A 19,642-nucleotide genomic window follows, 5' to 3' on the forward strand; every position below is an offset into this window, starting at 1 on the left:
AGTTTCCTTCTGATTTCCACGTAAAAAATATTGGAGCTTCAAGGTATCAAATATTAGAAGCTCATCTTTGAGTTATAACTTAAATTTAGATCATCATTACATGGGCTTTTAACTCTTTGATCCCCCTTTACTTGGTATAATTCTCAGAGCCTGTGAACAGTACCCAGCAGAGCCAATGGGTGTTTAGATGATGTGAAATTTATGCCTCCAACGTAAAGTTTAATCAGTGGAAGAAGTTGCAATTACAGAGAATGGATTTATAAGTGAGACAGAAGGTGCAAGCTATTGGGTGGTCATGGGTGATCCCCGGTAGGAATCCAAGGTTCTACATACGACACAGTCCAGTAAGCTAGCTATTTCAAGAAAGATCCCTTGGTATGGCCTTTTGGCCCAGGCGGACAGAATCCTCTTCTCTACCCAGATGAAGCTGCTCGTTTAGCTAAAGTGCTTGCTGTTGAGAGCATATTGGGTGCCGTGGACAGATCTGCAGGGTTTGCCTTGAATTCAAGACAAACAAATGAAAACTCTCTTCTTTCTTCAGAGATATCTGATATTGTCCAACCATGTTCTCAGAACTATTTCATGTACTGTCTCTGTCAACAGTCTACACTCCTTTCCCCTCATTAAAAGAACCAAAGCTATAGAACATTCCAGCAATTGGGGGCACCTCTCCTGGCCCTCAGCCTTGTTGAATGTTGACTTGGGTCGAGCCCCCTCTGTACCCTCAGTGTAGACCATGTGGGGCTGTGGCTGGTGCAGGTCAGGGCGTGAGGCTCTGAGAACCTCCACGGACAGCTCTGATTGTCAGGGAGGCCGCTCCTGAGTGAGCAGGCCACTCGGCCAAAGAGTTCTGAAAGGCTGCTTTCCTGGACTTGCTCTCTTCTCCTGGGCACTAACAGGAAGCTGTTGCCCCGCAGTGAAGCAGCGAGGCCAGTCTTCCTGCATCTCCTACATTCCAGCGACTTACTGTTTCAAGAACTTCCAAATTCCATAAGAGAAGCATTGTAGAAAGAAACACGTTAACACCACCCAGTGACTGGAGCCTGCGTTCCAGCGGGGACCACCCGGCTCAGCACCCAAGGAAAGAGGGCTGGTTCTGAGCCTCAGCTCTACACGATGGGGTGCAGGCAGCTGTGGCTCCATCTCCAGAGCTGGAGGGAGCGCTGCAAGGACAGAACAGAAATAGCTCTTTGGGGATCCTTTACCTAAACGAGTTTGAAGGCAGTAAAGGACCTTAAGCTCTAAATGACAAAGACTCAGGGTAATTTATTTATTTATCTCTCATCTGTCATTATCTATTACCTATTTGTCACTTGTCATTCATCCATCTGCCATCTCTCTATCCATCTGTCTCCTTCCATTTATCTCTCATCTATCAATCTCTCTCATCTACCTGTCGTCTCTCAATCATCTCCTTCCATCTGCCTGTCATCCATTTCTACGTCTCTTATAGACCATCTATCTACCCATCTATTATCTCTCTCTGTAGGAGATGTCTATAAAGACATCTGTAGGAGATGATATTATATTTTCTAACTTGCTCTATCTTCCAGTTTATTATACTTCTGTTTGTCTAAATCAATATTTTCACGGTATAGATTTACCAACCTGAGCTATTTCGCTGTGACAATTGATACGTGTAGACACACCTGTAAAGATTTGTGGGACAGCTGCATGTCTTCCTTTCTATGTTTCTTTTTTGTATATTTGCAGGTGTGAAGTGGGGACTACCAACTGGGTCCAGTGTAACGATGCCCCAGTAAAAATTTGCAAGTACCCAGTCACAGGACTGTTTGAAGGAAGGTCTTACGTGTTCCGCGTGAGGGCGGTCAATAGTGCGGGCATCAGCCGACCTTCCAGGGTCTCCGACGCGGTGGCTGCCCTTGACCCCGTTGACCTCAAAAGGCTACAAGGTAGGCTGCTGGCACTGAGTTACAGCTGTAACGGGGACTCTGGGCCACCCTGCCTGGTCTGTCCTTTTCTCTTCCTTCCCACGCTGTTGAGCGTAATTCCCCAGCTCCTATGTCTCTATTAGTGCCCTTTGGGAAGGGGACAGGGGGCGGTGGCAGCCACACTTCACAGCCAGTATGGGGCACCTTCACCAAGCTCTGCCCTGGAACCCCACCCGGCTGGCTCAGAAGGAGACCTCTCTCATCCTCTGGTGGAGCACTTTCAGCACACAAGGAGAACAAGAGGCCTTGACGTCAGGCTGCTGTGTTTCTGAGTCTCTACTTCCACTGCACAGACCCTGAGTGGGGCGGGACCCAGTTATGGCTTTAGTGAACCAGTGTGTTTCTTCCCTGCATGGCCCGTTGGCTCTAGGAGGACCTTAGTGAATGCCAGCTCCGATGCTCCTGGGGACTGGCTGTGTGGGAGTCCAGGGGCACAGTCGGCTTAGACCTTGCCCTGAGTCACGACGACAGGCTTCCTTTAGGGAGTCCTTGGATGTCAAACTCAGTGTCGCCTTTCCTCTCTGCAGCCATTCATTTGGAGGGAGAGAAAGAAATCGTCATCTACCAGGATGACCTTGAAGGTAAGGGGCTTAGGCCCCCTCCATGGGGTTGCACCGACTCTGAGGGTTTAGGGTCCTCAATCTGCGGGAGGCACAGAGACATGGGTGCCACCCCCAAGTGGAGAGAAAGACACAGGTCTAGCCCGCGGGCCCAGTGAAGGAAGGACCAAGTGAGGCAGAAGGACCGGGTCCTCAGCATACTGCCGGGCTGCTCCTCGGCTCGGGCCCTCTCCAGCCCTGGTCCCCGTCCACAGCCGGAACATCTCCCACCCCTGTGGCAGAAAGTCTAACGACTGAGGAGCAGCACTCCAATCCCAGTCCCTCTCGCAAGGACTGGGTCTGCACATTTTGCCTTGGCATTAAGCGAGGTGTTTCTTCTTCCCTGTTCCCAGCAGAGGCCTGGGCTCTGGGCGTGGGAACTGCTCTCCCGCCCGCCTGCTCTGTCTTGCTCCCTGCCACTGAGTGCTTCTGGACCCAGCAGCATTGGGGTCGGGGAGCCCGGCCCCAGTCTCCTGCGCCTCCCCTGCACGGCGTCCTTGCTTGGACCTCTCTGGGTGTGGACATAGTGTGCGGTTGAGAGAGGCCAGCTGGTCCTGGCTGCTGCCCCCACTCTGCCCAGTCTCAAGCCTTTGTCTCCGCACTTTCCTGGAGACCTGCTGACTCCTGTGTGAAATTCAACCCACTGGCCAGGATGGTCTGAGATCAGGCCCACATCCTCTCCAAGGCGCGCTGAGCTCCGTAATGGGACTCGGGAGATGAAACCCGATCTTGTTTTGTGCTGTCTCTATGTGGCTGTTCAATTCCTCGCCTGCAGCCAGGTCCCAGGAGAGCAATTGGATGTTGTGAAGGGCACAGAGATGTCCCAGGGATAATTCAAACCATCTTAATCATGTGCTAATCTAATTGGAAGCTCATAATATTCTGTATCACAATTAAAGGGACCGTGGGTCTGGAAAACTGCCCCCCCTTGAGGATCTCCCATAAATTCAAACATAAATCTTCAGCATCTTACATTATATTTTTAAAAAGATGTAGGTCGGCCTGATGTGGCGGTGCACGCCTGTCATCCCAGCACTTGAGAGGTTGAGATAGGAGGATCGCAGGTTTAAAGCCAGCCTCAGCAACTCAACGGGACCCAAAACAATAGCCCAGAGGTAGAATGCCCCTGGGTTCAATCCCCAGGGCTACAAAAAAGAAAAGAAGATGAGAGATAGTCAGAATAAAGATGTATCAGAAGCTTCTGATCACAAATATCTCACTAATAGGTCTGAAATAGGTCTGTCAATATCAGTCCAGAAGTTCAAACACCCAGGCTTGGTGGCGGTGCTTGCAGACCTGCCGAGACCTTGTGATGGAAGGCTCGGGGCTTCAGAGGCTGATATATAATTCAAGTCCTCTGCAGGCATGCAGCGTTGGGGAGGAGGAACCGGGGAGGGTCTTTCTCTGGAGACCGCGGTCTCTGCAGCCCTCCCAGGTTGTAGACACACTGCTGAGCCTTCCCAGAGCAGCCAGAGCTCATTCTGGGTAAATGCTTGATTTATTACCGGCAAAACCTTTCCCCCTTCCAGCAGAAACTCTGGAAGAATTTTGGATGACACTCTAATGAACTGGCTGGTATTAGGAACAAAAATAATCAGATAATCCCTCACGGCGCACTGCGCTTTGGCTCTGAACAAGCATGCCTTGGGGTTTGTTTGTTTTGAGCAGCAAAGCGCAGCTAGGCGTCTATGTGCCTGCCGTGCCCGGGGCTGTGCCCAGGTGGCTGGCGTCGGACACTCCCTTGGCTCATGTCTCCTGCAGGTGACATTCAGATCCCTGGTCCTCCCACCGATGTGCACGCCTCCGAAGTCAGCAGAAACTATGTGGTCCTCAGCTGGGAGCCCCCCACGCCCCGCGGCAAGGAGCCCTTAATGTACTTCATAGAGAAGGTACTGTGGTCAGGCTCTGGACAAAGCAGGTCCCATGTTGCCCACTCACTGTGCTGGGCGGGAGGTGGGGTCCCTCGGTCCTCGCAGGTGCCACCACTGTTACTTAAGAGGGGCTAACTGCAGAGCTCAGCCAGGGGAGCGTTCGGGAACGGAAGCCGGGCCAGGGTGTCGTGGTGGGGCTTGCCGCCCTGTGTGAGCAGGGCCGTGGCTCTCCTCTTGGGCTCGCGTCCAGCGAGGACCGAGCCTGCAGCACTGGACGTCGGAGCAGGGCTCCCTCCTGGCTCCCCAGGGCTTTGGGTCTCCCACAGATCCTGGAGCTCAGGGCTCCTGAGCAGCCCTGTGGCCACAGGGTGGCGATCTTGTAGAGGGAACAGAGGCAGTGGAGCAGGCTTAGGGAAGGATCAGGAAATGCTGCCAGGACACACACACACACTTTGTTGACCTGGACACACATAAAGAAGCTCAGAATTGTAGCCCTGGACACACACGCACACACACTCACACGCACGCACGTATGCACGCAGCCAACCACGTCACACCAGTGATAAGCTTGCATATTACACATTGTCTTACTTTAATCTAGTTTGCCCTGATACCTTAAAGATGCAGGTTTAAACTGATCTGGGATTTGATGACCCACGAGGGAGTCATGGGCGGTCATTGGAAAAACCTTTAGAGTCCCACGAACCCTGCAACTATGGCTTCATGATACCGAGTTCATCTCACACTACAATATTTAGTATAACATACAGTGTACATATATGGCGTAGCGTGTACCACTTCCTAAAAGCACATGATACTCAGGACACTGATAGGACTTTGCGATCTAAGCAGAAGCATCACAGAAATGGCAGTCCTTGGGCCTCCCACGTGCCAGGCCTGAGCCGTCCCTGCTAGTCTGCTGGTCCCTGGTCTGCTGGGCTGAGCTGTCCCTGCTGTCTGCTGTGCTTGGTTACCAGGGTGCACTGGGGGGGGGTTTGCCAAGCACAGTGTGGCCCTCGGGGCTCTGGTAATGGCACGTAGCTCTTGGCGCTGTGGCAGCAAAGCCGCGGCCCCACACGGTGCTGCCCTGGATGGGGGCGGCATCGTTCCCTGCTCCTCTCCACCAGTTCTAGGAATCCCGAGCATCACCAGAGGGCTTAGGAGGAGCTGCGCCTCTGGGCTGCTGGAGGCCTGGCTACCTGTTGGCAGTGGTGGTGACCGCAGACACAGGGTCTGACGACATGAGCAGGCTCTGCAGAACTGCGGGGAGTGATGCTCCTGGGACGGGCCCAGGGGGCGGCAGAGATGGCAGGGCTGGCGCTGCACATGAGAAGAGGTAGAGCGCTTGCCTGTGTTGCAAGAAAGAACAGAAGTGAAGCAGACAGACACCAGGCAGTGCGGACGCGCGCCAGCGCCTCTGCTTCTGGACACCTGTGCCAGTCCTCCCGGTGGGGGGAAAGTTCCCTCAGGTCTTGAGGGGACCACAGGAGGGTTAGAGCATGCCTCCCTCTTCTCTCTGTGGCTCCTGAGCTTGCGTCCAGGTGTGAGGTGGTGTTTTACTCCTTTTTTGTGTGTGTGGTTGTTACCAAAATACCAGACTAAAATGATGCAGAGCAGGAAAAGCTTATTTGGCTGACAGTTTCAGAGGGTCAGTCCATAGTGGGCCAGCTCCAAGGCAGCACTGTCATGGCAGCAGGGTGTGTCACAAGAATGCCACTCAGGGCAGCTGGAAGGAGGGGGGAGAGAGAGAAGAAGAAGAAGGAGGAGAAGGGGGAGGAGGAGGAGGAGGAGGAAGAGGAGAGGAGAGGAGAGAGAGAAAGGGGCAGGATAGATAGGTCCCCAAGGCCACACCCCCAGTGACCCCCTCTGACGCACACCCCCTGCCTACAGTACCACCGGGTAAATCCATTCAGATCATTGCTCCACCCACGGATTTATCCACTGATGAGGACAGGACCCTGGTTCAGTGGTTTCACCTCTCAATACTTGGGCACTGCCGACACAGGAGCTTTTCTGGGGACACTAAATCCCAGCCGTACCAGGCAGCGTGCGCTGCAAGGGTGTAATTAGCAGCACTGGTTCTGGACATCTGCCCCTTTCCACACCGACGCCTGTGGTGCTGAGCATGGAGTCTCCACGTGCGTGTTTGGCCGCCGCCCCACGCTGCCCCCAGGCCCCGCATAGGAGATGGAGTGCCCGTGACCTGGTTTTGGCCCTGCCCTGGGGGGCTCCCTGCCTCAGGCTTGGCAGGTGCCCCTCATCCCACAGTGCCCCCTCCTCGAGCAGAAGGGCCTCTTCCCCGGCCAGCCCTGGCTGAGCATCCTCCTGGCCCCCATTGTGGTCCAGACAGTGATGCACGCAGCCACAAGGGGAACTGTCTTTGGGTCCTACCACAAGCCCCGGTCCACCAACATTCCTAAGAGGGGAATTTTCACTTGTGCCAAGGAGGGTCGGTGTCTCCTTTCCACGTGAATCTGATTCCAGGAGCCGGGCTGCTACCCGGGGTGTCTCCCCCATCTCAGCAGGCCCTGGCAGGGTAATGGCCGTCCTGCTTCCTCTACCGTAGTTATCTTCAAAAAGGAGGTTCAACCTCTGTGGGAACAAGGGAAACAGCGTATAAGGGAGTTTTTCTTTATTGTGGTGCTGGGGGTGGACCCGGGGCATTCTACCTCTGAGCTATACCCTCAGCCCTGTTTTTTATTCTTTATTTTGAAACAGGGTTTCACTGAGTTTCAAAGGGCCTCACTAAGTAGTAGTTGAGGCTGTCCACGAACCGCGATCCTCCTGTCTCAGCCTCCCAAGTCCTGGGATTACAAGCGTGGCCACCACACCTGGCTTATAAGGGAGTTTTAAAAGCAATTATTGCCAGGACTAATGGCACAAGCTTGTCATCCTTGTGCTTGGCAGGCTGAGACAGGACGATCACAGGTTTGTGGCTAGCCTCAACAACTGAGCGAGGCCCTCTGCAACTAAGTGAGGCTCTGTTCCAAATAAAAGATAAAAAATTGGAGCAGGGTGTGGTGGTGCATGGTTGTAATCCCAGCATTACTGAGCAGGAGGATTGCGGTTTGTGGACAGCCTCAGGTACTTTGCGAGGTGCTTTGCAACTCAGTGAGACCCTGTTTCAAAATAAAGAATAAAAAATAGGGCTGAGGGTATAGCTCGGAGGTAGAATGCCCCTGGGTTCCATCCTCAGTACCACCAAATGAATGAATGAATGAATGAATAAATAAATAAATGGGCTAGGGGAGTAACTCAGAGGTAGAATTCCTCAGGTTTCAATTCCCAGCACCACACACACATACATGAAAATAAGCAAATAAATAAATAAATGTAATTATGAAGGGTAAAAATTAAATATGTAGTGTAGAAAATTTGGAGAATATGAAATTATGGAATAAGTTTATAATCACCAAAAATTCCCTCCCTTAAGTAAAGCCCTTTGCAACTTAAAAAGAACTTCCGACCTCGGGCACCGTCTCACCGTCTCACCTCATCCTCCATGTCGGAGAGGCTGATAAATTCTGCAGCAGCGGCTTGGTCCAGTGCGGTTGGCTGAATGGTGGCCTCCGCGCCCCTGGGGCCTCGCTCCAACCTCTTCTCTCCTGCAGTCCGTGGTTGGGAGTGGCAGCTGGCAGCGAGTCAACGCCCAGACGGCCGTGCGGTCCCCGCGGTATGCCGTCTTCGATCTTGCCGAGGGGAAATCGTACGTGTTCCGCGTTTTGTCAGCCAATAAGCACGGCCTGAGTGATCCGTCGGAAATCACGCCTCCCGTCCAGGCGCAGGACACAGTGGGTGAGCCTCCGGAGCCCAGACCGCGGGCGGCCGGGCAGGGCTGGCCAGCGGCTCTCCGAGTGCTATTTCCTTTTCATAGAAACAACAAATAGGTCCCAGCGTGTGTCCAGGCCAGTCACCCTGTAAAACCCAACTGTGCCTGTAGCACAGCTTGACAGCCTGGCTTGGGCACAGTCACAGGCCTCAGACTTGCATCCCCTGTGAAACCTGGTGACCAGCAGGAGGCCCCATCAGACCTAGACAAGAGATTCTGGGGCCTGAAATTCCCCTTCTGGGCAGCAGCCACCCACCCCTACCTTATATCATCTTTTATTTGCTTTTATTTTCTTCTTGTGGTACTGGAGATGGAGACCAGGGACATTCTACCTCCGAGCTACACCCTTAGCCCAATTCTATTTTTTAGTTTGAAACAGTCTCGCTAATTTGCTGAGGGTCTTGGGTTCTGGTTTAAGCGAGGATCTTAGAATGCACATCCCAGGCCACTGCCTCGACATACTGCCATCTCTCAAAGTGGCCCTGCCTGTTTCACGTATTGGCACCCTAATAGTTAAGTTGGGCATGGTGGAGCACGCTTGTAATCCCAGCATTTGGGAAACTGAGACAGGAGGACTGTGGTTGGTGGCCGGCCTCAGCTACTTAGTGAGGCCCTCTGCAACTCAGGTTTCAAAGCCCCTGTTTCAAAATTAAGAATAAAACATAGGGCTGAGGGTGTAGCTCGGAGGCAGAATGCCCCTGGGTTCCATCCCCAGGACCACACACACACACAAAAGGAGACAGTAGTGAATGAACATTGAGCGTGGCCGAGGTGGCTGGGGCCCGGGTGGCTGGCTCTGGTGACCCCAAGAGCCATGACCACAGCCCACGGGAGCCAGGCATGAGGTGAGGCGGTCTGCCGGTGGATTGGGGCTGAACTCTGTGTCCCTCATGCTCCCCACTAGCCTTGCCTGGGTGGCTCCCGACCAGGCAGATCCCCTCCCAGCAGCTCTGGTGGAGCTGTGGGTTCCACAGTGCACTCACGAGGGCTATTTCTTTATGGGCTGGGGAGGAGGCCGGCGAGTCTGCAGCTCTGGCTCACCCGCTCCTGGTTCCTTGTCCCCCTCTCTCCCTTGGCTAACCCTGGTCACCACTGCCCTCGGAGGAGCGATCTCTGGTGCAGCCCCCCAAGGCTGACCCATCCGCAACCCTCCCATCCCCTCCGCAGTGGTCCCGTCTGCGCCCGGCCGGGTGCTGGCTTCCCGGAACACCAAGACGTCGGTGGTGGTGCAGTGGGATCGGCCGAAGCAGGAGGAGGACCTGCTGGGCTACTATGTGGACTGCTGCGTGGCAGGCACCAACCAGTGGGAGCCGTGTAACCACAAGCCCATCGGATACAACAGGTGCCATGCCGTCACCACCGTGGGCGGGCAGGGCACACGGGCATGAGGCTCCCGGGGTGGACACACCATGGGGACAGCCGTGACCCATGTGGATGCAGCCTGCGTGCTTGGCTGTGGTCGGGGCGGGTCGCTTTGACGTGCTTACAAATCAGAAAGAGCCAATCGGTAATAGGGTTCTGTGCGGAGGATCGGCATCTGCTCAAACGGCTGACCACAGGGTCCGCTCTGGTTTACGCACAATCGGTTGTTGACTATGTATAAATAATAATGCTCAGGTTTGCTGAGCACTGGCCCTGTGCACGGTAACTGGGCCGCGTTCTCACACTGATTTGCATTAATGCAATGGCGCCGTGAGGGACGTCTCGTCACCCCGGTCCTACAGAGAGGAGACCACCCCCCTGGGGACCTTGGCTGGCCATGGCGTCTGGTGGGACTCGAGGCGTCAGCCAGTGCACGCTGCTGTATATTTGCTTCTCAGTCTGGATGCTGGGGTTCCTGTACTCAGGATCTGAACCAGACCCCCAACGTGCAGACAGAAAGGTGGGGTCGCAGAATAGGTGGCTGGACACCAGGTGTGGTCAGCTCCTGGCGTGCCTCGTGCTGATCTTGTGTGGCTCTGACTATCGAATCAAGGAATGGCTATTGGAGCCGCCGGAGGCGTGTAATTCATGCGCAAGGCACGGAAGCGCAAGTTTTGTCTGGTCCCAGCAAGGACCGTGTGTGCCGTGCTCAAAATGACTTCTGGCTCTGGGGGAGGGGAAGCGCCGACACCAGCCTCGCGTGTGACCTGGCTCGTGTTCCCCAGGTTCGTGGTGCACGGCTTGACCACTGGAGAGCAGTACATCTTCCGCGTCAAGGCCGTCAACGCCGTGGGCACCAGCGAGAACTCCCAGGAGTCCGAGGTCATCAAAGTCCAAGCTGCCCTCAGTACGTGACTCGGGCGTTCTGCCGGCTCAGGTTCTGGAGGGCATGCACAGACACTTACGGTGCTGTTGGCGTGTGGCCAGGGGCCAGGGGCCTGAGGGCGCTGGACCGAGCACACGCAGCTCTGCCAAAGCTTGCCTCCAATGGCGGCTGGTCTTGGGAGTGGTGGAGCGGGGGCTGGGGAGGTGATGGGGCGCTAAGAGGTGCAGTTGAAGATGGAAGGCATCCTCACCTTAGCCTTTGCAAACCTGCCCTAGCACGGATTTCTCTTTTCAAGACCTGCTAAAGTCGAAGCGTGATGGCAGGCGTTAGGAGTTTAAGGGACTTTAATATCGTTTCAGAGAACCTCACCTGCTTGAGTGGTCTCGTGGCGGTAACGATAAACCGTGAAGTTTAACAATGTCTCCTGTCATGATGGGTGGGGCCGTTCAGATCTGAGACCTTGATGTGGTGCTGGGAAGGTGACCTGGGCAGCTCAGAGCTTTGCGATCGCTGTACCACGTCACCGAGGAGCCAGGAGCATCCCGGCACACCAGGGTCACGCGCGTGTGTTCCGAATCGCAGCATTTTCTTTTCACTTCAGAGAGAAATGTTTGGCCCTGCAGTTACTTTTCATCCCCAGTGACATCAGCAAACACATCTTCTTCCTAACAATTCCTTTGGAGGGATTTCCAAGCAATGTCAAATCCGATCACATCTGGGTGGCCCGGCCCGAGGAAGGAACCACACGTTTATCTGGGGTTCTGATTCTCAGCTTTCCCAGGAGTGACTTCCAAACATGCCTGCTGGCTTTGTACATGTCTGTGAAGCCAAGGGTTGTTTCCAGCCTGCCAGGAGAGCTGCTGGCCTCCAGCTCACCTGCCCCTGGGCGAGGGAGGAGGACTTGCCAGGCCGCTGGAGTCTGGGGAAGCAGGGCCACACTACACGCTCACCTGGTCTGGAGTTTCCCTAACTGTACAGGAAAGAAAATGTCCTCCCCTTCTCATGGTTGTAGATGAGAAAGCTCCTCAGTTTCCCTAAGGGACAGGGAGGGGAGCCTTGTCTGGAGCATCCAGACTGGGTTTAAAGCGTTCAGGGCTCTGGTACAGTTGCTATGTTGTAGAAGCACTTAGGGCAATAACTATATCCCCAGTGAGGGGGATGTAGAGTACTGGGACCGAGGGGCACCCCCGCTTCCTCTGCAGCCTCTGTGCCCCAGGGCTGGCTGTGCGCTCAGGCGGGTGGCGCTGAGCCCGGGCCCTGGTGACGTCCGCACTGTGTCTACTTGTAGCTGCCCCATCCCAGCCCTACGGGATAACGCTTCTGAACTGTGACGGCCACGCCATGACCCTCGGCTGGAAGGTGCCCAAGTTCAGCGGCGGCTCCGCCATCCTGGGTTACTACGTGGACAAGCGGGAGGCCCATCATAAGAACTGGCACGAGGTCAACTCCTCGCCTGTTCAGCAGAGGATCCTGACGGTTGGTCTTCATCTGCTGTTATCATCTGCTGTTATTTTGCCTGTGTCACACGTGCGCTGTGGGTGGACTCCTTTGCTATGCCCCAGAGCTTAATCACGTTAAGTAGTTTGACACAGAAACAAGTGGAATTTGAAAACCCAAGAATCCTGAGACCACGATGTTTTGGAACTGGGAGGATCTTAGGAAGTCTTTTCTCTTGTTTCTGGAAAGCAAGGGGGAAACAGAGGCAGTAGCTGAATGGGGCTGACCATCAGCCGATGGCCTGCCCTAGCCCTGTGTCGTAAGCCTGGCCCCAAAGGCAGGGTGTCTCGATCCTTGGTGCAGGCCTGGCCTGAGGACACAGCCCATGTGGAGCAGGTGCTTAGGAAAGTCTGCCGCTGCCCTCTGCCCGCAGACCACCCCTTTCCTAAGAAGCGCCTCTCCTCAGCCCTCACTAGGTCCAGGTGCAGAGAGGCTGGAGCCAGACGCCAGTCCTTGACAGTCCTTGGCAGCTGCCTGGGCTCTGCTCTGGCCACCTGGGCCTGGGGTTCCTCTTTCTGTCCTGTGATGAATGCTCTGACTTCAGCTGGAGCAAACTAGGCCACCGAGGCTGGGAAATGAGCGGCTTCAGGGAGGCCTCAGAAATGATAACCTCCGTCTTACAGGAAACTGTGTTGTGCAGAGAGGATCTTCACACCATGTGCTTAATATATGACACCTGTTACATGCGTGTTATGCTACGTGTGGCCAAAGCCCAGGGACACGTAGTGGGCATTTGCACTGCTCATCTTGAGCCTCTTGAGTTTTTTATGGGGGCCCTAATCCTGAGAAAGCACCCTCTTTTCTGGGTGGGATGGCCTTGGCCAGGTGGGACCGCCTTCCAGTGAGCAAGCAGCTGAGCCCCCAGCACCGTAGAGAAGGCATCACTGCCTGTGGCTTCTCTTTTCGTCCCCGCGGGGTCAAGACTCACGGCTCTGGCCTCAGGCCTCCCAGGGCTCCCTCAGATCCTGTGGACTTGAGCAACCTAGGAACCCTGATGGAGCAGGCCGCCTGCGTGGCGATGGTGGGTGGCCGGCCACCCAGTTGCTCAGCTGGGCCTGAGATGGGCTTCCTGCTGGCCCTCCTCGCCTCTGAGCAAGGTTCAGTCTTGGCGGGCCTCCTCTTCACGGCCTCCTCACCTGCCCAAAGGCCAGTGATCCACATAGGGCATCCCTGGAATGAAATGGACTGGTCACTTCCCAGCCTGCAGCTGGCCTTCTCCGGGGCTCAGCCTCATTGGCAGGCGGTCCCTTATACTTGCGCTCCACTTCACAAGCCTGCCATTGGCGTGCTTTTCCCTGTGTGGATTGTGATGTGCCTCTGATTTCCTGATTTATTAACTGAACCCAAACCACACAGGTGGAGGGCTTGGTGGAAGGCTCACTCTATGAATTCAAAATTGCTGCTGTCAACCTGGCCGGGATCGGGCAGCCATCAGACCCCAGCGAGCACTTCCTGTGTGAGGCCTGGACGGCACCAGAGCCAGGTGAGATGGCCACCCCTGCTGGCTGGCCAGTGGGCCTTGGGTCTGACGTGGGCAGCTTGGGGTCACTGCCTCACAGGGACTGCGGCAGAACTTCCGGTGCTGGGGGTGGCCTGTGGCCCACAGTGTCTGCAGTCTGGGCAGGCATGGGTGGGAGGCCGGCTCCCCAGGCCACCTAGGGGAGGACACGGCCCAGAGCAGAGGATGTTGGAGTGAGTGCTGGCCCATGCTCAGAGCACAGTCCTGGCCATCTGCTCCTGAGCAGCACAGAGAAGGCCAGGGCAGAAGAGGGTCCCAGGCAGAGGAGAAATTGGCTCTCTCTCTCCCTTCCTTCCTTCCTTCCTTTCCCTTTCTCTCTCTCCTTTTTCCTGCCTTCCTTCTTTCTCCTCTCTCTCCTCCCTCCCCTTCATTTCTCTTTCCTTCCTTTCTTCCTTCTTTCTTTCCTACTTGTTTTAATGAAATTGACATGAGCCCCTTAGAAGAGCCAACGGAGAAGCCAGGGCTAGTTTGCACGGAGGGGCTAGGTGCACCTGGCTGAAGGTGCACACGGGCCCTGTGTCTGCACACTAATCAAGATGGTGGCATGGGCCCTTTCCTCTCACCATCCGGAGCTGGCCTGGGCCTGGGGAGCCAGTGCAGACAGCTTTAGGCTCCTGGTGTTCCAGGAGCCCAGCTTGGCCATGCGCTGGCCAGCAGGGCATTGGCAGCCCAGTGTGGTAACAGCCCACCTCGGCTCCTCCCCTCCTGATGCCCACTGAGGCCAGGGGAGCAGTGTGGACTCTGGGCTTGCTGTACACTCGGCACCCCCCATGTCTGGCGGGGGAGCAGCCACAGCTGGTGGGGCCTGGAGGGCGGCTCTGGCACAGGGCAGGTCCCGGGGCTCGGGCGGGAGGCACTGAGTTGGTCTGCGGGACGGTCGGGTTGGTCTTTTCAGGTCCTGCCTACGACTTGACTTTCTGCGAGGTCCGGAACACATCGCTGGTGATGCTCTGGAAAGCGCCGGTGTATGCAGGCACCAGTCCCGTTTCTGGCTACTTTGTGGATTTTAAGGAGGAGGATTCTGGGGAATGGAGCACCGTGAACGCGGCAGCAACTCCAAATCGGTACTTAAAGGTGAGACGTTCATTGTTCTTCCTTCTGTGTGAGGTAGTTTTGACCCTCTCACGATGTGCTCGAGTTCTCGGGTGACGTGGCGTAGCTTGTCGGTGAGGGCCGTGGGGCTGGGTCAGCAGAGCAGGTGCAGGGGCTTGCAGCCGGGCAGGGGGAGTGCCTAGGAGGAGGCGCCTTCCTCTCCCTGCAGGGCCACGTTTCTGGGAACCCGTGCGGGCCTTCCCGCTGGCCTCCCGTATCACAGTCTAACCGTGTGCTGACAGCCCATCTGCATGTGCCCCGAGCAGGGGCGATTAACATCATGCCAGGCCCTTCCCCTGCAGCCCCTGTCCTTGCTATGGAAGGCCATCCAAGAAGCGCGCAGGGGCGGGTGCGCACACCACGCCAACGGCTCTGTCCTCTCTCTCTCTAAACGTTTCTCTTTTAGCACTTGCGATCCGTCCTTGGCCCTGTGGCCCCTGTACCTGCAGACTTCGGAGGTCTTTCCCTTCTGGTCGTGGGCCTGGGTGTGGGTAGGTGGGGATGCAGGGCCCCTTCCCTAAGGGCAGGCCACGTCAGCTGAGGTGCCGGCCGCCCACCCTCAGCAGAAAGCCTCACCATATGGAGCAGTCTCCTTTGGAGGAACTAAGGAGCCTCTTAGGATCCAGCCACGATGCAGGCGCTTTCACGTACATCCAAGAATGCATAAGGAGAGAGTGATCTCATCGCCAAGTGTCCACGTGAAGACTCTGCAGTTACAGTCTCATATAAAATAATATTTAGTCCACAGGATGATGTTAAGTGTGAAGGTCAGACTGAAATCTAGCCAGCACGACTTAATTCTGCTTTAAAACACGCAGAGAAAGACAAGGGAGGAGGCTCCCGTGTTCGCTCCTGCAAGTGAGGCCCTGTGGCGTCTCTCGCTCTCCAAGGCGCTGGCTCACCACCTGCGCCTCTGTCTCTTCCAGCTGAGAAGTAAGTTGTTTTTAAAAGAAGGGATGTGCTCAATTCCTCTGTCGTTCCCAGGTCTGTGACCTGCAGCAAGGTAAGACCTACGTGTTCAGAGTGCGGGCCGTGAATGGCAGCGGGCCGGGGAAGCCGTCAGACGTGTCAGAGCCGGTTCTGGTGGAGGCCAGGCCAGGTGAGGGCACGGGGCCTGGGGTGTGGGGTGTGCATGTCGTGTGTGTGCATGCGTGCGTGCATGGGTATTGGGAGGCATGGATGGATGTCCTCCTGCATTTCCAGTTTGGGCTTGCGAGCAAAATGAAAGTGCGCTCAGGCCCCGCACCTGCTCTCAGTTCCCCAGGCAGGAGCCAGCATTCGGCAGTCTGCCTGGCGGGCCAGGGTTATTCAGGGAGTGGAGAACACTGACAGGCAGGAAGGTGGCTTCCTAGATTCCTGCTGAACTTGTTCATACATTTATGGAGCTGTTTGTGATTTTCTTGGTTGCAATGGACCCAATCCCGTTGGGGTGACGTGGAGAAGGGCAGCCCCCGGGGGCGGGAGACAGGCTCACAGGACACTTGGGGGCAGGGGTGTGAGCCTGCACTGTGGGAGGAGACTGAGCCGCAGGCCAAGGCCCCTCCAGGCCCCTCCCAGGACCCCCGTGGGCCCTGGCCTTCCTCTGTTCTGCCGCTGGACTGGTTTCCTGCCTCCCCTCATCTGGTGGCTCAGGAGCGCCTATGTTAACGTTACATGGCTCAGCTCCTCTCTTCTGCTGTCCCTCGTTCTAAGATGGGTTCTAAGATGGGTGTTGGGGGAGGGTCCACTTTGGTCATAGCAAACAACGGCAGACGCTCACCCCTAAACAGAGCGGCCCACAGGGGAAGGAGCCCATGTGGGTGAAGCCGCACAGCCTCCCTGTGAGGGCGAGGGGTAGAGCTCAGAGAGAAGGGGATGCCTGGGGCCGGAGCCGCAGCCCGTAGCTTTCTAGAAGTGCATAGACAGTCTGACTGGAGCGTGACCCAGCCGCCGGGCCTGCCCACCGCTCCTCCCGTGCTCTGCACCCTGGCCCTCTGGGTCAGTCCTGGTGCACTGAAGTAAAACTGATGATTCCGTGTAAAATAAGCCCTTTGCCTGTGCTATCCCCTCCCCCAAAAGTGTACACGGCGTTCCTGAGCCCCTCACCTCGCTCTGCAGGCACAAAGGAAATCAGCGCCGGCGTGGATGAGGAGGGCAACATCTACCTGGGTTTCGACTGCCAGGAAATGACGGACGCCTCCCAGTTTACGTGGTGCAGGTCCTACGAGGAGATCGGGGACAGTGAGAAGTTCGGCGTCCACACCGAGGGCGACCAGTGAGTCACGTGTCGTCGGATGCTGTGCGCGACCCGTGGGAAGCCTGCATCCGGGGTAGCGACTGAGACTCAGCTTCTGTGTTTGCAGCTCGAAGCTGTACTTTAGGAACCCGGAGAAGGCCGATGTGGGGACGTACTCCGTGTCTGTAAGTGACACGGAGGGCGTGTCCTCTAGCTTCGTTTTGGACGAGGAAGGTAAGGTCTACGTGACCCAGGTGTGCCTCTTCCAGTTTCAACGCTTTCAAAGACTCACTCTTCCCCGGAGTAGACTTGTCTGATTAGACGAGACACGTGTGTTTGTGGGCAGCTGGGACCCGGGACTATTCATTTGCGCCAGAAGGATTTAGAAATGGAGCCAGTGCAGCTGGGCACTGCACAGCCTCTGGCAGCTGACCCAGGACATACGGCATGCGGTTTCCAACTTGCAGCCTAAAACCGGGGTTCAGGCAGGCCAACGCACAGAACGGTCCGGCAGGCCAGGAAGTGGCGAGCAGACAAGTCCATGCAACTAAGGCGAGGCCCTGGCTGGAAGGACTCCTCCTTCCAGAGACACCCTGAGGGCCTCACAGTCTGTGGGTCTGGCCGTGTTGGTCAGGTCCAGGAGAACTCATCTACATGGAGCAGGGTGCAGCTGAGAACAGGGGAGGGCCTCATCAGCGCTCCTGCCCTCCAGTCTGCCCCTGCTGCCCCGGCTCGGGGTCTTCAGACAGTGCTGTCTGCAGGAGACACCCTGATGGGGTCCTGAAGAGCAGTGGTTTTCGCGCTCATTTTAAATAGCTGCACAGGGGGACACTTTGGCCATGTCTTACGTTACGTATCGGCTTTAAGTATATTCAGGCAAACCTTGCAGTTGCAGGCGTGGCTCAGTCGGTTGGTGGACAGTCCCATCAGAAGATATAAGTGCGACATCCAGTTCTCACGGTCAAATCGACTGTTACAGTTTTCTCTCTGCCAGGGAAAGTCTGACTTCATGTTTTAGTACAAACATACATGTTCACATATACTCTAGTCATCTCATTTCTGAGTCCTAATGTTAGGAAGGAAGGGAGGAAGAAAGACGGAGGGAGGGAGGGAGGGAGGGAGGGAGGGAGGGAGGGGAAGTAATGAAATAGCTTAGAGCTTTAATTTTTTCCATCTTGCTAAAGACTTTCTCAGAAGCAATTTATCCCTTTTTTCTTTTTGTTTAAGATAATACACCACAGTGAGGTTCTGTGTGGGTGAGACGGATACACATTTTTCTTTATTAAAATCAAAGAAGGCAGTTTGGGAGCAGAGGAAAGTCACTGGCCACAGCAACCTCTGCCAGCCAGCCCAGTGTTAGGACCGACTTCCCCCAGTTAGAGGGCCTGGGGTGTCCCCTTAACCCTCTTCCTGCAGCCCCTAGACCTCCTCCAGCCCCACACTCCCAGGACTCAGCCCAGCCGTGGCCTCCGGTATCTGTTCCTAAGTGTGTTCTTTATTTTATTTTGAATATACTCTTCTTGGTGTCTTGTGGTCTCACATCATAACGCAGTCCAGAGTAGTAGTGACACATGCACACGTGCACACGCACACACACACGCACACGGCCCTTGCTGGGCTTCCCCTGGCCCCTCCCCCTCCCTCCCCTTCCCCATACGGGACGTGGGGATTGGCAGGGCGTCCTCACACATGCACATAAAGCCAGTGGGAGTGCATCCTGCATCAGCTCTCCCAGCCTGCCCATCCTCCTCCCCTAGACCGCCTCCCTGGCCGCACTAGGGTTTCTCCTCCATTAGCCCAAGTCCCTCCTGTGTCCCGACTACTCCCTCTCCATTGAGAGCCCGCACATGCCCCTTCACTTTCTGTGACTGGCCCATCCACCAACATAGTGCTTTCCAGCTCCATCCACTTTCCTGAAAATAACATCATTTCGTTCTTTATTTCTGAGCAGAATTCCATTGTCTTTATATCCCATAATTTGTAATCCATTCATCTGTGATGGACACCAAGGCTGGTTGATGCTTTGTCTCTTGTGAACTGTGCTGCCATATGCATGGGTGTGAACATATCACTATGATGACTTCAGGCCCTTTGGGAAGATACCCAGGAGTCCTATAGCTGGATCGTGGGGTGGGCCCATTCTCAGTTTTCTTTTTATTTTATTTTAATTATTTTTAATTTTTTTATTGGTGCACTGTATTCATACATCATAATGGGATAAAAAAACTTTTGTAGACATACATGCGAAATCGCCGCACTGATCTCTATAGTGGCTGCACTAATTTGCAGTCCTACTAACAGTGTAGAAAAGTTCCTATTTCCCCACATTTTTTCCAGCATTTATTGTTTGTATTCTTGATAATTGTCATTCTAATTGGGGCTAAATGGAGTCTCAGTATTGTTTTTTTGTGTGGTACTGGGGATGGAACCCAGGGGCATTCTACCTCCGAGCTATACCCCCTGCCCTATTTTTCTATTCTTTATTTTGAAACAGGGTCTCACTGAGTTGCAAAGGGCCTCACTACGTAGCTGAGGCTGGCTGTGAACACAGATCCTCCTGTCTCAGCCTCCCGAATGCTGGGGTGACAAGCTGCGCCTCTCGCCCGGCTCAGCATGGTTTAATTTGAATCTTCCTGATTCTAAAGGTGTTGAACACCTCTCATGTTATCACTGGCCATTCAGATTTCTCCTTCTGTCAAGTGTTTATTTAGCTCAGCTGTCTATTTCTTGATTGGGTTGTTTACTTTTTTTTAGTGTTAAGTCCAAGTGTGTCCTTCAACTGCTGAGAACCCCAGTTGCAGCCGATCGCTAATGTATTGA

General features: G+C 55.0%; 1 protein-coding gene across 1 annotated transcript in view; it reads left to right on the plus strand.

The window, feature by feature from the left end:
- The window catches only part of MYOM2 (myomesin 2), a gene marked incomplete at both ends in the record, with an annotated part of 62,011 nt that overhangs the window by 22,836 nt on the left and 19,533 nt on the right, over positions 1-19,642 (plus strand). The window contains 12 exons of the mRNA XM_080710777.1: positions 1,714-1,913; positions 2,480-2,533; positions 4,313-4,440; positions 8,034-8,217; positions 9,419-9,593; positions 10,399-10,520; positions 11,788-11,975; positions 13,353-13,479; positions 14,411-14,589; positions 15,592-15,706; positions 16,705-16,861; positions 16,950-17,056. Coding sequence (XP_080566903.1) covers positions 1,714-1,913; positions 2,480-2,533; positions 4,313-4,440; positions 8,034-8,217; positions 9,419-9,593; positions 10,399-10,520; positions 11,788-11,975; positions 13,353-13,479; positions 14,411-14,589; positions 15,592-15,706; positions 16,705-16,861; positions 16,950-17,056 — 1,736 coding nt within the window. The remainder of the gene's footprint in view (positions 1-1,713; positions 1,914-2,479; positions 2,534-4,312; positions 4,441-8,033; positions 8,218-9,418; positions 9,594-10,398; positions 10,521-11,787; positions 11,976-13,352; positions 13,480-14,410; positions 14,590-15,591; positions 15,707-16,704; positions 16,862-16,949; positions 17,057-19,642) is intronic.

Source organism: Muscardinus avellanarius, assembly GCF_963383645.1.
Source record: "Muscardinus avellanarius genome assembly, chromosome: 14".
NCBI classification, from domain to species: Eukaryota; Metazoa; Chordata; class Mammalia; order Rodentia; family Gliridae; genus Muscardinus; species Muscardinus avellanarius.